Source organism: Monodelphis domestica, chromosome 6 (assembly GCF_027887165.1).
Source record: "Monodelphis domestica isolate mMonDom1 chromosome 6, mMonDom1.pri, whole genome shotgun sequence".
NCBI lineage: Eukaryota > Metazoa > Chordata > Mammalia > Didelphimorphia > Didelphidae > Monodelphis > Monodelphis domestica.
Genome location: NC_077232.1, coordinates 130590719 through 130608417, shown reverse-complemented (window position 1 = coordinate 130608417; position 17699 = coordinate 130590719). Strand labels below are relative to the sequence as shown.

The window sequence follows — 17699 nt, the reverse complement described above, 5'->3', positions numbered from 1 at the left end:
CACAGGGAAGTATTTTATTACAATTGTGTATGACATACTGTATTGGGATAAGTTAATTAAGTTGATGTAAAAGTATAATGAAATTACTCTGAAATTGTCATAAATGGTATTGGGGAAGTAGCACTGAGGAGCTTAAGAGATGGATAGTTTGCATTCCCTTCCCAGCCTTTGTTTATCCATCTGTAAATGGAGAGATTGACCAAGATCTCCTGTAAGGTCAAAAAATAAACCTATACAAATTGTACGTATTTTCTATAGATTTGTGTTTCATGACTTAATCATTCTGTGCTTTTTAACAATAGTATTTAGAGGAAATTTCTTATTCTTGAAGTTTTCTTGTATCAAATCTCCAGTATCAGTAGTGATAAAAAGAATATGACTATGTCGGAAGTTAGTGATGACTCTAAAGTGGAAATAGCCCTTAGAAAGAAAGACCTTTAAGTTTGAGATTTTAAAGATTTCTAATAAATTAACTTCAGAAACCCTATTAAACTCTTAATATGGATAGATTTGTTTTAAACAAGTTTCCCATGAATATATTACAGAAATAAAAAGAAGACATAGCATGATTTTAACAAATAAATCTTTTAAGAAAAACAATTATTTATAACCAATTAGCTCAGTTGGTTAGAATGTTCTGTTGGCAAAGCCAAGGTTGTAGTTTGATCTCTGTGAGTCTGCTCACTGTACTCTGTTTCACAGGTCAAGGATGGACCTTGAAGTGTAGACTGATCATCTGAGGATATATCAAGGTTTAGACAGGTTTCCCAAGAAAAGAAACTTGTTTGTATTTATTTCTGTCATTAACAGAATATACTGGAAAACCTCAGTATATATGTTTCACTGGTGGTGAGTCAGTCTTTGTATGCAAAAGATTCCATTTATGAACATAATTTCCCCTTGTATCAATAATACAAGCCACTATCACTAGTATAACTTTCAACCTTACATTTTAAATGTATATGGGGGAAATAGGGAAACCAGGATGTTCTTAGATGATCATAAGGGTCCGTCTCTGAATAGGTGACTGCCATAAAGGAAGACATGATCATATAGAACAGTTTTGCTAACTTTCTTCACCTCTTTCAGGTGCCCAGCGCCTGGCATAAAGTGAGTACTGAATAATTGGTTATTGTCTGAATGACTTTTATGATCTGATATAAGAAATTGCTTTTTAAAGCAATTTAAATTTAGCATTAGATGGGATTAAATTGTAATATATGTCTTTTTCACTGATTACCAAGTGGCTTACATAGGTCTATAAAATGAAGTGTTTTGATTAAAAACTAAAAAGTCTTCACAAAAGCAAATCAAAAAGTTTACTGATCTAACAACAATGGTGTGTGTGTACGCAAATATTCTGCTCTGGGCTCAAAGGCCACTTGGTCTTAGCTATCTGGCACAGATTACCCATAACAGCAATTTCAACCACAGCTTTTATTAACATAAAAATTCAGTGTGATTACTAAATAATTAGTATTGTCAATGTGTAAATACATTAAATTACAAATATCTTTACATTTTTACATAATTAATTTCACAAATAAAACTTTAAACTTCAATTGTCCAACTTTCATTTATATACTAAATGTCACTGAACAAAAGTTCACAATAAATATTCCCCAGGGAGAAATTTTAATTAGGATTTGCCTAACAACAAAAATTGCTTATTAAATTTTGAATTTTTTCATATCTTATCTTCTGAAAAGCATGTATTTTTAATTGTGTGATTATTCATACAATAATTACTTCAACACACTTAAATACTGTCCAAGATGTTCAGGGTTCCCTTAGTTTATTAGGGAGTGATTAGGGTTTTTTTTAATGAATATCTGATTGCTCTAATCAGGAACTGCCTTTTCCATGATAATTAAATTAGCTTAGAAGAGCACCTTCTAATATTGCTTATACAATAATGTTTTGAGTTGACCAGTGAAATGTTTTCAATGGAATGCTGGCTTAAACTTCTAGTTGCTGCAATTTTGTGAGTAAAGATATCAAATTTAAGTGTAGAGATCCACTTTTTAAAAGAAAAGGCAAAAAAGCAATTCCCTAAAACATCCCCTTTGTGTGACCCAAGTGAGAGAACGGGTTAATTCTAGAAAAGAAATATCTCTCCATAATGTTTTGATGCCCCAGAACATCACCTAAGCATCAACATGAGCAAAACTCAGAAGCTCCACTTGTCCTTCCCTCTGCTGCCTTACTCAGATCAACTCGGGCTGAAGTCCGAGCAGCTTTTCCCAGGAAGTGTTGGCTCCTGCTGAAGAGGATAGGCAAAATATTGTGGTGACACCAGGAACCCTGAAGGTTGGGTCAGGTGGATCGAATGCCCGGTCTGTAAACAGCCCGATGTGTAAGGTGGAGGAGGTGAGGGCACCAGGCAGCCCGACTCCGCTCTGGCAAAAGAAAACCTTCGAATGGAGCCTCCAGTGGAGCTGGAACTGGTTGCAGTGCTCGACTGCCTTGAGGGTGTCCTGAGGTTAGTTGAGGTCAGAATCATGGGTAGGGTCTCATTCTGGTAACTTCGAAGGGAGAAACGAATAGGCTGCTGAGAGGTTTGTTTAGGTCTCAAGCAGGTACAACAGTAAATAGCTACCAAGGAGCCCAGGATAATGAAGGCGATGAAAATGGAACCAACAATCAGGAACGGCACATAGACTGGTTCTAAAAGGAAAAAAAAAGAAGAAGAAGCCCTAGTTAATGATTTTCCATACCTTCTAGATCTGCTTCCAAATGGTATGTTCTGACTGCTCGTTGGCTTGAGTTCAAAATATGGGAGACCCAGAATTCATGCAACTCCATTTCTCAAAACTTTATTTTTTTTATTTATAACCTCTTATGCACAGCAATTCCAGGTCAAATGACCAAAGAGACAGTCCACTCCTTTTGGGAGAAACCAAACTGCCATTGTAGTTTGCTGGCCACATCTTTACCTTACCCTCATTTGGAAATCGCTAGCTGAAAAATCCTTTGCCCTCATCAGTTTAAAGCAATTGACTGGGGAGGGCTTAATTTCGATTGATTTGATTATGTGAAAAATCCTAATGATGCAGAAATCAGCCTCTTGGAAATGTCTCCAACATCCCAGAATCACCATCTCACAGTCATGTCTGGGACCAGTTCGAAGTGCCTTCCAGAGTGGTTACAAACCCCGGGAACACATATGGAAATCCACTGCATTCCCAGTGTCCTAATCTTCATGATCTAGTCCCATCTTTTCAACAGCTTCTTAACAAGAACTCCCCGTAGTCTAGGAAAAAGAGCTAAATGTTTGCTTCAAGGCATTTGGACTTCTAAACCTCACCCTTACACTGCTCCACTTCTTGCTGTCTTCAACTATCATTTTCTGCATGACTTCTTTAGTAAACAAGGCCAAACTCCATCTTTATTTGCACCCATCCCAAGCAAGTGTATTTGCTTCTTGTACCGGCTCTCATTTCAGCAAACTCCCAAGTTGGCCAAGCCTTCATCTCTTAAAGTTATGCCCAAGAAAGACTGAGCGGTAAAAGGCGGCTTAAAGGATATGGAAGAAAGGCACAGGGCTGCTTGCCTCTTTTTAGGCAGGGTGTCATTCCTCTCCTTGTGCCCTGGTGACTGCGAAGAAGATATGGGGGGAAGAAAGGAGGAGACAGAAAGACAGAGAGACACACAGAGATTCCTTAGGCGGAGGGAAGAAAGGAGGAGGTAGAAGGTAGGAAACAGACACACACAGAGATTCCTTAGGCTGCTAGTGGCAACCTGAGACATTAAGCAGAGATGACATAGAACTAAGGAAGGTTCCAGGTTCTCCAAGGGAATAAAGGTGAGGAGGAAGGAGCGCTTAAGAGAGATTTGTGCTCTCTCTTTTTCTATAACCACTGAGAACTTTTATATAACTTTTTAAAGTTTGCCAATGGATTTGCATATAATGTAAAGTGAGTCATTACTAAATGGACCTGTTCTTGCAAGGTGAATAAGCAACTGATAACGAGCATCTCAAGTAAAGTCCCCTCACACCACTTCCCAGATCGTCCTCCTAATATCTGAGAGACCCCCATACACCGAGAAATGGGGGAAGTCACCAGAGTCTAAAAGAAACCTTACCCAAGAAAGGGCTCTTCCCCTTCCTACTGGAATCTTTCTCATCTATTGCGGGCTTCTTCACTTCATTTGATTTACAACCGCCTTTGGGACTGCCCTCTGAGCTCCTTCACCTGTTTTGTCCAAATTTCCACCCCGCCAGGACTCCGTGGCCTCACTGTCTCCTCTAGTTTCGTTGGCCTTTAAACCACCGCCTACAGTGTTTCCCCAACATTAAGACTCAGGTGGTTGGGGCGGGGGGGGGGGTGCAGCGCGGGGAGGAACTTTTTCTTAAGGTATAAGGTTCCTCGGTCGGGGCTGTGATTTATTCAGCTCTGAAGTTAGCGGAAACTCGACCCGTGTTTTCTGATGCGAGAATAAAGAGGAGGAGAGCTGCCTACTGGGGCTTTTAAAATCGCCACGCCGGTGGCGGTGATTTGCGCTGTTTTCAGTTTGGTTGTGGGGGAGGGAGAGGGTAATTTGATGCAAAGAAAGGAAAGGGGCTGGGGGAGGGGTGCAGGAAAGGTTTAAAAGAAAAAGTGACTCAGCTTTGCCTTCAGTGCGGGGCTGTTGATTAACTGGCGTCAGGAGTAAAGTTTCACACTCCATCACCACTCACTAACGTCTTCCAGCTCTAGGGAGACTGGAGACCCGGACTCTTTCCCCCTCTCCAAGTCCTCCCCCTCATCTCATTAGCCTACGTGGAAAACTCGATGAATTCACTCACATTCACTCCAGCCTACCATAAATACCTCGTACACGCGGCAAAGCAAACCAGCCCTTGGCATCTCAGTCAACAGAAACTTAAGCGCTGAAAATGTGCCAGGCACTGTGCTAAGCGCTGGAAAATCAGAAAGAAAAAAAAAAATCTGATCTCTGTCAGCGTGGGAGGGACAGCTTCCTCTGGCCAACTCGCATTCGAACCTGCACCCCAATAGTAGGCACCCCAATAGTGCACCTCCTCTGTCTTGCAACGCAAAGTGGGTGGCGGAGGAATGGAGTTAGGGCCCTGAGTACCTGCCTCTAGCCTGTCCAGTCTAGCCTCGTTGTTGTCAGTACCCCAAGGACTAGACCTGGAAGAATATGATGAGAGCCAGAAGGGATAAGGGAAAGCAAACCCTCCTTCCTCTCCCTCTGCCCACCGGCTGAACAGACTCAACCTTTTGAGGGGTTAGTATTGGAGCTAAGGGGATGGAACAGCCCGTGCACGCGCGCGCACACGCACACACACTAGTGCTCACCCAAGTACCAGCCCGCTTGGATGGCAAGATGGGGGGGTGGGGGGGAGCGGCTGCTTGGGGTCCCGACACTTACGCGCTGTGATGCCGGGGTGTTCCAGCTCTCCACGGTCGTTAGTGCAACCCCCTTGCTCGAGCCTGGCGTCTGCAGCAGCGCAGCAGTAACGTAGGGCGCAGGAGCCACAGCAGATGGTGGCATCCAGGGTGTCGAAGCCCTCTGGACATTGGAAACCCTCGTGGTAGTTGCCTTGCGCGTCCACCCAGCCATGGCAATACTCTCCATCCTGCTGCGCCCCAGCGGGGCCCCAGCGCAGCCAGCCCAGGAGGAGGCAGAGTGCCAGCAGCGCCCCCATCACCTTTCCTAAGGATTTTAGGGAAAGGAACGTGTGGGGTGGAGGGAGGCAGCTTGTAGGATCTGTAGATGCTTCTCTCTGGCAGTAGATCGTGAAGCTGCAGGGTGCGCTGTAGCCCGGCACCCAAAGTTTTCCCCCACCTCAGAGACTGCTCCTACTGAGATCAGCACGAGCCTGGCAGGCAGCCCCGGTGGCTCTCTAGTCCCCGCAGTCCCGAGGCCAGCATGGTGCATCAGGTAGAATGAAGCAGAGAACCCTGTCTGGCCTGAAAGGCTCTCTTACTTGAGTACTCTGGGAGAACGGCTACGGGAGGCGCCCACGGCAGGATCCACAGGGTAGCGGGACGCGCCAGAGGGGGCAAGGGTGATCACTACTCTGGCTGCTGTTGCTGCTGTTGTTGTTGCTGCTGCTGCTGCTGCTGCTGCTTCGGTGGCCAGGGCTCCTGGGGCTGCTCTTATTGCTTCTGCTGCTGCCGCCGAGGCTTTTTACCCGGCTCATAGCTCTCTGGGCCTGGGGGGGCGCTTCTAACACCCTGCCACCCTCCTTCCCTCCCAACTCCTCGCAGGAAGAATCACACCAAGAGGTGGGAACTTGCTGATGGAGGTCGTAGCGTGTAATTTATTTCTTCCCGCACCTCTACACACAGCCACAAGTAGCCTAAGGGACCGGAGCCCAGTCGGAAGGGAACAAGCGTCCCACGTGTGGTGGCGTCCAGACAGTAGAGGAGGCCGGCTGTGAGGGCGCTGCTGCGCTCCCCGCGAGGGCTCATCCCCACTGGGCCAGGCCGATGGAGAGGCGGCTGCTCTAGTCCGAGCAGAGTACAAACAGCTTCTCCTGGCTGCTGACAGCTTTCCCGGGAAGGAGTCCTTTAAAAAGGAAAGAGGAGGGAGGAGGGAGGAGGGGGAAGCGGTGGATTGAAAGGGCTCGGGAGGAGGGGGGGTGGTGGTGGTGAGGGGAGTATAAAAAAAATCTGCTGTCCCGGGTCACAGTGCAGGAGCAAATCACTGCTTCTTCTTCTGCTGCTGCTCCTGTGCGATGCCATTAGCCCTCAGTCTTCCCTTCTCCCTCGTCCTCTATCTTGTTGCCCATTCGCCACCCACTTTTCCCATTGTCAGTGTAATAAAAGAGCAAGGCAGAAATTCTGGAATAACCGAATCTAGTCTCTCTCTAACCAAGTCCCGAGAGGCGAGTACTTCTGAGAAAGCTGCCCCAAAGTGTGGAGGGGGGATGCCCCTTTTCATTTGAGGCTACTCTCAGGCTCAAAAGTTTCTTGTAGTGGTTTTCACTGTTCTTTACTATGGCAGTTGTTTTTCGTGCTGTACAAGCCCATAGTGCGAGTTAAACGCATCTAAACTTGTTCCTGGAACTTCTTTCTAAACCGTCCTCGGCTTCGTTCTTTCCCTGGACTGACTCACCTGCGGGCGAACCACAGCTTCTAAAATACCTCCAACACTTTCCTGCTCGATTTCTCCAAGGTAGCAGGGAGGGTGGGGGGAAGGGGGAGGCTTTGCTCCTGCTCGCGACTGTTGGATCGAGGCTAGATGAATAATCACCGGTAACCTAGACCGGCCAAGAGCTGCCTGCAGAGCCTCGGAGGCCGCGGCTTCTTCGTTCACGCTTGGGGAAAAAAATAATAATAATAAAAGGAACAAAATTAATGATAATTGAGCAGGTTTGAACTTCTGTTCAGGCAAAGAAACACATTTATTTAAATGATGTGTCCCCTGTGTACTATCTGAAGGGTACTGCTGCCTTAGTGTTCTAAGTGCTTTATGGAAGTGGTGTTATGTGAAACCAGAGCTAAACTCTCGAAATTTATTTTTACTGCATCTTAAACTTCCTCTCATCATTTATTGGTGTGTATGAATATGTACAGCATATCTTGGCCGGACTATTTGTCAAACAGCCTTAAGGCCTATTTCCCTAATAAGATGTTGGCAGGTTGAGAAAAACAAAAGAGACAAAGTGGGTTGTGTACTAGCAATAAAAACACTGTTCGGAAGTATTTCTTGAAGCCTTGGCTCCTCAGTTACAGGTTGATTCCACTATGATAGATTTTATTGTTTTGGTTTGTTTCAGAAGCTTTGGAAGCAAAAAGGAACCGAACACTTTTCTTGAGTGATTTATTAACTAAGATTTAATTGATTGCACACAAATTTAGGATGCATTTCACATTCTGAATTCTAGGTCTTTCAGAATTTCTCATTGTCTTATGAAAGGAGAGTTAATAACCTAGTATTTTTCAGGTTAGAGAATAGAAAAAACAACATTTTTTTAACTTTCAGAGAAGTAGTTATTTATGGAGCTAGCACATTAAGTAAAACAATCTAAAAGTCCATTTTCCATGGATAAACCAAATAAAGTGATGGTTTTTAATTAATTTTGTATTTTGCCTTGTCTACAATGATCTGATTTAAACTTCTGAATATTTGGTCATCAGGATTGTTTGTAGTTCTGTGTGCAGGCCATTTAAAAAAAAATAGCAAGAGAAATGACTTCCTTTAGAACCTGAAGGGCTTTTTAAAAAATTGGTTAATGAGTATTTTTTAGAATATTCCTTATGTCATGTAGTATCTGTATATTATGGAGATGAAGGGAATTCTTTAGGATATACAGCAAAAATAAAAATCAGAGTAATCATAAAAAAGAAGTCTCAAATATCACATTCATGTTTACCACTAGCAAACCTCTGGAAGTCATACTTAATAAAATTCTTGATAACCTTTTGGAGAAATATCTTAACTTCTTCCTTACTTATGAACTGTCTCACCCTTTTCTTTAAGACTATTCATCAAGCAAAAGTCTCTATGAGTGCTCTTTTAAACCTTGTTAGACTTTTTTTGACTCTTAGCCAAATGTTCTGAGACTTACTTTGTTATTACTGTCCACTGTCTACTTTTCCTGTTCTGTGTGATGTAAAAAATCCTGGTGTCAGGTTTCCATGACAGCAAGAGCAACAATTTCTAGATGGTACCTGGTATTTTCAGAGTAGTCTTATAGGAAACTATAGGAGTATAATTCATTCTTTTCCTTTATGCACATGTGTGTTTTATTGACATAGTAACCCAAAAGATTGTGAAGTCATCCCTTACCAGACAAGACCACCTGGTATGAGAAACAGTGGGGAGAGGCTTGAGGGCTCAGTTCTCCATCTTCTGAGCTACCATCATTCTTGCTTTACTTGGAGACCAGAGATGGAGCTTTAGTCCCTTAATTAACCTAAAGGGGAGAAAAGGGAAGTCAGAAAGTCACTGAGTATTGATTAAGCACTTACTATGTGTCAGGCACTGTGCTGAATACTCTAAGGAAAGAAAAAAAAAACCTAGTCTGCCTTCCAAGAACTCATATTCTAGTTGGGGAGACAAATTCATCTTCCTGAGTTCACTTTTGTCTCAGACACTTACTACCTATGTGACCCTGGACAAGTCATTTAATACTATTTGCCTCTATAACTTAGGAAAAGCACATTGGCAACTGAATTGAGGATGGATTAGAACAGAGACATTTAAAGAAGGGAGATCATTTAGACAGTTATTCCACTGACCACTCAGATTCTAGCCCTCTTATATAGTCCTTAGAGACAATCTGACCAGAAATCTTCATTTCCTGGGTTAGGCATTTTAAGAATGTAAGTTCTTCAAGGACAGGGATTCTTACATTTTGACCTTTGTATATGTATCATTGTGCATAACATAATACTTGGCAAGTTGCCAACTAATTCAATTAAACTGAATTTCCAGAGGATTCTTAGAAACTCTGGAGCCTCTGTGATCTGGATACAGATTTTGGCATTGAGTCACCATCACTGTGAGTGCCTTCTTATTTGTTCTCTACCCCTCTCCCACCTTCAGGACTACTAAGCCTTCTCTAAAATCTAAGAACCAAATCTGACCACTTAATATTGAAGCTGTTGACCAGATCAAAAAGAAATTATTCAGGCCTTTAATACTTCAATGGAATTGTTTCCCTTAACTCAAACTTTTTTTGGTCTACATCTGTGGTGAAGAAAGAAAGAAAGAAAGAAAGAAAGAAAGAAAGAAAGAAAGAAAGAAAGAAAGAAAGAAAGAAAGAAAGAAAGAAAGAAAGAAAGAAAGAAAGAAAGAAAGAAAGAAAGAAAGAAAGAAAGAAAGAAAGAAAGAAAGAAAGAAAGAAAGAAAGAAAGAAAGAAAGAAAGAAAGAAAGAAAGAAGGAAAGAAAGAAAGAAAGAAAGAAAGAAAGAAAGAAAGAAAGAAAGAAAGAAAGAAAGAAAGAAAGAAAGAAAGAAAGAAAGAAAGAAAGAAAGAAAGAAAGAAAGAAAGAAAGAAAGAAAGAAAGAAAGAAAGAAAGAAAGAAAGAAAGAAAGGAAGGAAGGAAGGAAGGAAGGAAGGAAGGAAGGAAGGAAGGAAGGAAGGAAGGAAGGAAGGGAGAGAGAGAGAGAGAGAGAGAGAGAGAGAGAGAGAGAGAGAGAGAGAGAGAGAGAGAGAGAGAGAAAGAAAGAAAGAAAGAAAGAAAGAAAGAAAGAAAGAAAGAAAGAAAGAAAGAAAGAAAGAAAGAAAGAAAGAAAGAAAGAAAGAAAGAAAGAAAGAAAGAAAGAAAGAAAGAAAGAGAGAAAGAAAGAGAGAAAGAAAGAGAGAAAGAAAGAGAGAAAGAAAGAAAACATCAAGATATGTTGTTTCCTCTATAAAAGGAAAAAGAAGTCCTGGGAGAGTAACAAAGTACACTGGCATGAGGGACTCCCCACTTGCTTTGTCCTGGTAAGAAGGGTTGGAGGAAGTGAATTAAGGAAACCATCTATAAATTAAAGGTGCCTTAGTTGTTTTGTTTTGTTTTGCTGGCACCAACTGGTATGAGCCATCCTTCTCTCCAAGATACTTCTCCTGAGTCATTGCCCAAAGTTCACTCTTATGATGATAATCCTAATTCAATATATCATAAATCAACTCCATCTGTAACTGAAGTCTGTATGTTCTTCCCCACTCCCTTGTTTAAAGAAACATATAGGGCTGGAAGGCATCTCATAGATCTTCCCACCCTTATACAAAGCAGGAAGCCCCTTTAAGACTATCCCTAACAAATGCTAGTCATCCAGCTTCTTAAAGATTTCCACTGGCAGGGAAGTCACCACACCATCAGGCAGCCAAATCTACTTTTGGACAACTCTAAATTGTTGGGACATTTTTCCTAATACTCAGAGAAATCTACCTCCTTACAACTTTTACACCTTAGCCTTTGTTCTGCCTTCTGGGGCCAAAAAAAAATAAGTCTAATGCCTCTTCCACCTGATAGTCTTTCAGATGCTCAAAGACAATGATCATCTCTTCCCCTAAGAATTTTCTTCTTCAGGATAAACATCTTCAGTTTCTTCAAATAATCCTCATAAGGATTGGTTTCTAGTCTCCCCAAGTGTTCTAGTTACTCTCCTCTGGACTTACTCAGAACATCAATGTTCCTTTTAGTCAAAGTGCCACATTTCCATAAGGCTAAACACTAAGCCCAAGCACAAGCTGGTATTTGAGGCATTTTCCAATAGTCTTGCTCCCATAACATATCCAATAAGTTATAATCTATGGAACCAAAGCTCTTGGCATTCTCTCAAGAATGAACAATAATATAGTGATGCTTCCATGAAGAAATAGAAATTTAAATTAATTTGCTTTTCCATAAATTTGATATGTCCTTGATAAATCCAGAGATTCCCTATAACCTTACTCCTTTAGAAGAGGAAGTTCTTTTTGACTGCTGGCAGGAGAAAAAAATAAAAAAGACAAGCCAGGCCTCATTCTTGGAAACCCCTAAGGAGTTGGCATTCTCCAGGATTTTGAGTAGCACAGAAAATGAGCTGATGTTGGAATAATGATCAGTCACTGTTTGGCTGCAGTTTGTACTTTAGGAGAGAGTACAGGGAAGACATTAAGCTTTTTTTTTTTAATTTGAGAAGGGAAAGGAAGGTATAAAGAGTATTTTTCTTCCATCCATATTTTTACTGCCCTTCCTTTGCTCTTTATTGTCTTCAATAGACTTTTCAAACTTAACATTGAACTGATTGGTGTGGCACTTGACTATAATTCCTGATACTAAAGAGGGTGAAGAGAATGAATCACTTGAGCTCTGGAGTTCTGAGCTTCAATGAATCAAGCCAATAGGGTGTCTGTACCATCTGGCATTGATATGCTGGGACCTTGGGAAGGGGAATTGCTTCAAAAGGGGCTAACTGTGACAGATCTGAAACAAAGCAAATCAAAACCGCCATAATGCTCAGACAAGGCAAAATTGGGAGACCTAATATGAAACAACCAATAATTTAATTTAAAATTTTATTGAGTATCTTAGAATAAGACATCTAGATCCATGATGGCGAACCTATGACATGTGTGTTAGCGCTGATACACGTAGCCATTTTTGATGACATGCAGCCACAGCCACGGCTGTGACCATGCCCCAACCTGGCTGGGGGTGAGGGCTGCTCCACCTGATGGCCATGGGGGAGGCGTGCCAGGTGGCTGGGGCTCCCATGGGGCGTGGAGGAGGAGCCCTTGCAGGCAAGCAGGCAGGCTGTCGGGTGGCAGCCGCTGCTCTCATGGCACCCTTGGCCAGCCAGCTGGGAAGGGGTGGGCAGGGTGGAGCCCAATCATCTGTTGGCCCACATGCAACAGAGGAATCCTTGGAACCAATTACCAGACACTTTTAGCACCCTGAAAAATATAGCAATGGCTTTACTCACAATTTTCCCTCTATGTGCTTTTGTGACACCTTATTCTCAGTGTTAAATAATAGCAAAACCAACAAAGAAACAGATGACAGATGAAGTTAATAGCACTTGCTTGGGCTTGAAGTATACAAAATACTAATCTTTAATTAAAGATTTAGCCAATGAAATTCAGCAACAAAAAAGTCACTAATAGGCAGGTTAGTTAAAGAATTCTCCCCTCCCCTTTACTTAGTTCTCGGCACCCCACACAAGTTAAATAATAACAAGACTAACAAAAGAAAGCAACTGACAGATGAACAAAGAAGTCACTAAGCAGGTAAGTTAAGTAATTAGTTTTTGGTTTATTAAATATAGTTATATATTGCAATTATATATTTTTGTTATTTAAACTATAAATATTGCAAAATTATGTTGTTTTTTTTCTCGAAGTGACACACCACCTGAGTTATGCTTGGTTTTTTTGGTAAATTTTGACACACCAAGCTCAAAAGGTTGTACATCACTGAGAGAGGAAAAGGATTTTTCTTAAGTTGAGATCATATGCTACTCATCACAAAATGGCATTTATTGAAGCATGGTGCTAATTAGAGGAAGGGCATGAGTTCAATTGCCTGTGGACCATCTAACTTTGTTTGGCTCAGATTTACAAATGCATGATACCTAAGCAAGAGGATGAAAATATTTGTGCATATCCAATCTCAATAATATGATCAACTAGTAGTTAAACCAAAATGTTGTCTTTATTTAATTTTTTTAAGTATAATATACTCATTGACATGAATTAATGAATACGAAAAAATCAACACTGTGCAAAGTGCTTTTCAGTTTTTTCAGTTGTGTCTAACTCTTGATAACCCTCATTTGGAGTTTTCTTGGCAAGGATATTAGAGTAGTTTCCATTTCCTTCTCCAGATCATTTTTACAGATGAGGAAACTGAGGCAAACAGAGTTAGGTGATTTACCCAGAGTCACCCAGTTGTTAAGTGTCTGAAGTTAGATTTGAACTCAGGTCTTCATGACTCCATAACCAGTACTCTATCCACTGAGACACCAAGTGGCAAAGTGCTATGGATACAAATACAAAAGCAGAATATGGAGCCCATATTCTAATGGAGTCAACAAGACAAGAAGATTAACCTGCAAATCAGAAATGTTCCATGGTCCTTAGGATGTAATGGCAAAATGTAAGGCACATTCTTTAACTTCATTTCCACTAATGATCGTACCTGTTTCTAACATCAAGCCATTTAACAGCACCAAGGATTTTGGTGATGAAAAGTTGATTTTCTGGATCTTCTGTGACTGTGACTGCCAAGGTGATGAGGGCTTTAGCTCCTATAGATGCAGATTTATTATATCATCCCCATCATCCTTTATTGCTCAATATGCACATACTCATATCATCCTTTGGCTATTATCTGGATTCTTAATCACTCATCATTTGTTCCATTTTGCACTTTTACACATAACCATACACACTCACACTCACATTCATTTTGCACAAGTCTTCAGTTCCAGCTTCAAAGTGAAGAAAAGAAGAGAATTTTTATTCAGTTTCCTTCTTAGATCTTCCAATCTGGTTTTACTGCTTCAAGGAGAGACTTACCCATCTAGAATGAGGAAATTAGGGAAGCATGTCATCCTTGGGGCACCCCACCATGGCACCAGGCAAAGATGCAATGATGCTGCAAAGCACCAAGGTTCAAATGTTGGTTCTGCTCCTTTCTAACTGTGTGATCTTGGGCAAATTTACAAATCCACTTACCCTCTCAGAGACTCAATCTTCATCTGTTAAGTGAGTAGACTAGATAATCTCCCCCTTTTAGCTCTGAATTTGACTTTCTAATCCCTTAAATTCCAGAATGATATGCTTCGTCTCTGTAGAACCGAGCTCTCTGGCAACATCATCAGTCTTGAGCACAGCCAAAAACCAGTGAAGAAAAATTCTTTAAACAGCTAAAAATGATGCCACAAAGTCCATGTGCTAAAGCCAATGTGTTTTACACATAAGTAGCCCATCTGGTTCTAGTTTAGAGCCTGTGCATTCTTATTTTACACACCATTCTAACAAAATCAGTTATCTTCGGAAGAAACAACAAATTAAAATAGAAGAGGGAGACTTCTTACCACTACATGCTGGTTATTAGAAGTTAATTATCGCTGACATCTCCCATGTTGCTGAAAATTCATTTTATAAATCCTTCACTACCACACTAATGGGATAAATCATATCAATACCCAGTAGGTAAAATTACAACAAAATCTTAGCCATCTGGAACCCTCTGGCAATGACTTTTTCTGGAGAGAAGAATTGTAAAAAAAGGAAAACAGTTTGATAAGGGAAAAAAAAACAAAGAGATTATCCAAAATAGATGCAAAAAGTCCATAAACAGAATAGTCTGGAGCCACTTAGTGGAGGGACAAATAGTTCTACAAGCCCTGCTAAGCCCTGATAGCATTGCTATATTACAACTCGGTATAAGAACAGGGATGGACCTGGAATCAAGAAGACTTGAATGCAAATTTGACCTCAGAAACTTACTATCTGTGTGCCCTAGGGCAATCACTATGTTTGCACTGGGCTTGGTGACCAAAAAACCTGAATTCAAATCTGACCTCAGATATTCAATAGCGTTTGACATTGGGGAAAGTCACTTAATGTATTTACCTTAATCCATTGGAGAAGGTAATGGCAAACCACTCTAAATCTTTGTAAAAAAAAAAATTCTATATGGGGTCACAAAGAGTTGGACACAACTGAATAATAGAATAGATTATTACTACCTCTGGATTTCAAAGAAAAGGTTAAACTATATTTTAGTTAACTATTTAAGAAGGCATGGAAGCATATAATACCTTTAGGACTATTTCCATCCAAAATAGTTATAGTGCAAAGACATGGGTACTTAAAGAGGTAAATCTTTTTGTGCAAGATTTATAGGATTAATTTATGGCATGTATGATGTTGGATACAATTAATTCTTATAGCCCATATTTACATTAACTAAAGGAAATACTGTCCAAATAAACCAAACCTACGCAATAGAATTTCTCAAAAGAATTATAGAAGTCATCAGTCTTCTGGTTATTATTCATTTTCACATTACATAATTTAAGTCACTTGAATGAAAATATTATAACACATTTTGATGAGGTAGTTAGATGACAGAGGTTAGATTACAACATGGAAAAATAATAACAATTTCCTACAAAAAGGTCTTTCTTCATTTTAGAAAACTTTCGTTTAAAAGCATGGCACTTGTTTGACATTTGGTTTTGTTTTTCCATTAGGTGTAATTTTATGATCCCCCTTTTTGGAAGCCATACATTATTTTATTTGGATTCCATTCTCCTTTCTGCCCTCTCCCCTAGGTATCCCCTTTTCCTTCAAATAAAAAAAAAAAAACAACAGCCTGGTCACAGTCCTAAAACAAATAAATAAATAAAATTCTCTAAACATAAAGCCTGTGACAGTGGTTTGTTTTTTGGTTGTTTCATTTATGTTTGACTCTTTATGACCCCATTTGGGATTTGATTGGGATTTGATCTCAGCAAAGATACTGGAGTGGTTTGCTATTTCATTCTCCAGCTCATTTTATAGGTTATGGAAACTGAGGCAAACAGAATTAAGTCACTTGTCTCAGGTCATTCAGCTAGTAAGTGTCGGAGGCCAGATTTGAACTCAGAAAAGGGGTCATCCTGACTCCATCCCAACACTTCACTACTCTACCTAGCTGTGACATGGGGAGGAAACTTTATTTTAAGACTTGTAAAAAGTGAATGGATATATTTTAATAATTGATTTCATAACAAAAATCATTCTCTAATACTTGGGTTGTTTCCATAAAGTCAATGCCAAGAAAACTAATAAAAAAGGAATACGTCCTGTCAACCAATTGGTTGTCTATCTACATGACACCAATTATTCAGCCTTCTTTACTGATAAATTTCTTAACCAAACTGATCCAACATGTTTGCGATGTTTATACACAAAGCTTAAAGCTAAATAAATTGGGACAATTAGGTGACTCAGTGAATAGAAAGCCAAACCTACAAACAGGAAGTCCTGGGTTCAAGTTTGGCCTCAGACATTTCCTAGGCAAATCACTTAATCCTAGTTATCTACCCCTTACTGCTCTTCTACCTTAGACCTGACACCGTATCTATTCTAAAACAGAAGGCAGGGGTTAAAAAACAAAAGACTAAATATATTAATGAGATTTTATCTCAAGAGATTTTATGGAAGTCTTGCAGATATTCACACATAAGTTGACTGGTTTCATTGAACCTAAAGGTTTATCTATCCCCAAAACATCCACGTAACATGCAGTGCCATATACCTCTCAGCAGTACGAATGGGCTGAAAAGTATTTTTTAGTGTCATAGTTTTGTTTTTTAAATTAAAAAGCTCAGATTTCAAGGAACACAGCATCCTCAAGATTTCATCTTTAGGAAAGTTGGGGTTTTTTTACAATAAAAGTTGGTTTTTTATTGAAACTATAGAGTTTAGATGATACATGTATAACCCAGTGGAACTGAGTGCCATTTCTGGGAGGGGTGAGAGAAGAGGGGTTGGAAAAATCATGAATCATATAGCTGTGGGAAAATATTCTACATTTTTTTTAAAAAGGAACTAAAAAAAAGAAACAATATAGTTTAAGATGTGTTTTTCTTGGGTTTCCAGTCCTTTTCATACATTAGTGTTTTGTGCAATATTGGGTGTGCTCACTCCATGTCTCTGACTAAGAGAGGATCTGCCAACTCCCATCTCATAGAAATTAATTACTAGAAAGATCAAATGGATTACCAATCAAGAGAGACTCTATCAAGGAATGAGATTTTAATATGTAAAAGTTCCCTCCTCCCAAACACACACAAACACACACACACACACACACACACACATTCTAGGGGTCACAAGTTCCCCAAAATTCATCACTGGATGCCAATATTTTTGTACTGAAACTTTCCATACTGAGCCTAATTTCTCTTCAGGCAGGAGATGGACTGTTGCTAGACTTGTGCTAGTTTAGAAGTACATGACAAAGCCCAAGGTTGATGGGGAAATGTTTTATTTCTGTTTTTCCTGATCCTCCATTTCCTTAAATAATTTTATTTTCAACCAACTGATTATATTCTACACCTATTTTATTATTATTATTATTTTAATTTTCCAGATTATATGTCAATACAATTTTTAATAATCATTTTCTTACATTTTGCAATCCATGTTCTCATCCTCCCTCCAAAGTCTTCTTCCTCCCCAAGAAGGCAGGTAATATGATATGGGTTATACATGTTATCAGATGACACATATTTCCACACTAGTCATGTTGTTAAACAAGACAGCTCACTATA

At 40.1% G+C, this 17699-nt stretch overlaps 1 protein-coding gene across 1 annotated transcript in view; it reads right to left on the bottom strand.

Moving 5' to 3' along the window:
* Nucleotides 1-1422: 1422 nt before the first annotated feature.
* Nucleotides 1423-17699, bottom strand: part of SHISA3 (shisa family member 3) — a 47567-nt gene continuing 31290 nt past the window's right edge. Inside the window, exons 5-7 of the mRNA XM_001373039.4 lie at nucleotides 8746-8872; nucleotides 5377-7270; nucleotides 1423-2667 (exon numbers count right to left, since the gene is read on the bottom strand). Of these exons, the coding sequence (XP_001373076.1) occupies nucleotides 2213-2667; nucleotides 5377-5653 (732 nt within the window). The 5' untranslated portion in view covers nucleotides 5654-7270; nucleotides 8746-8872 and the 3' untranslated portion in view covers nucleotides 1423-2212. The remainder of the gene's footprint in view (nucleotides 2668-5376; nucleotides 7271-8745; nucleotides 8873-17699) is intronic.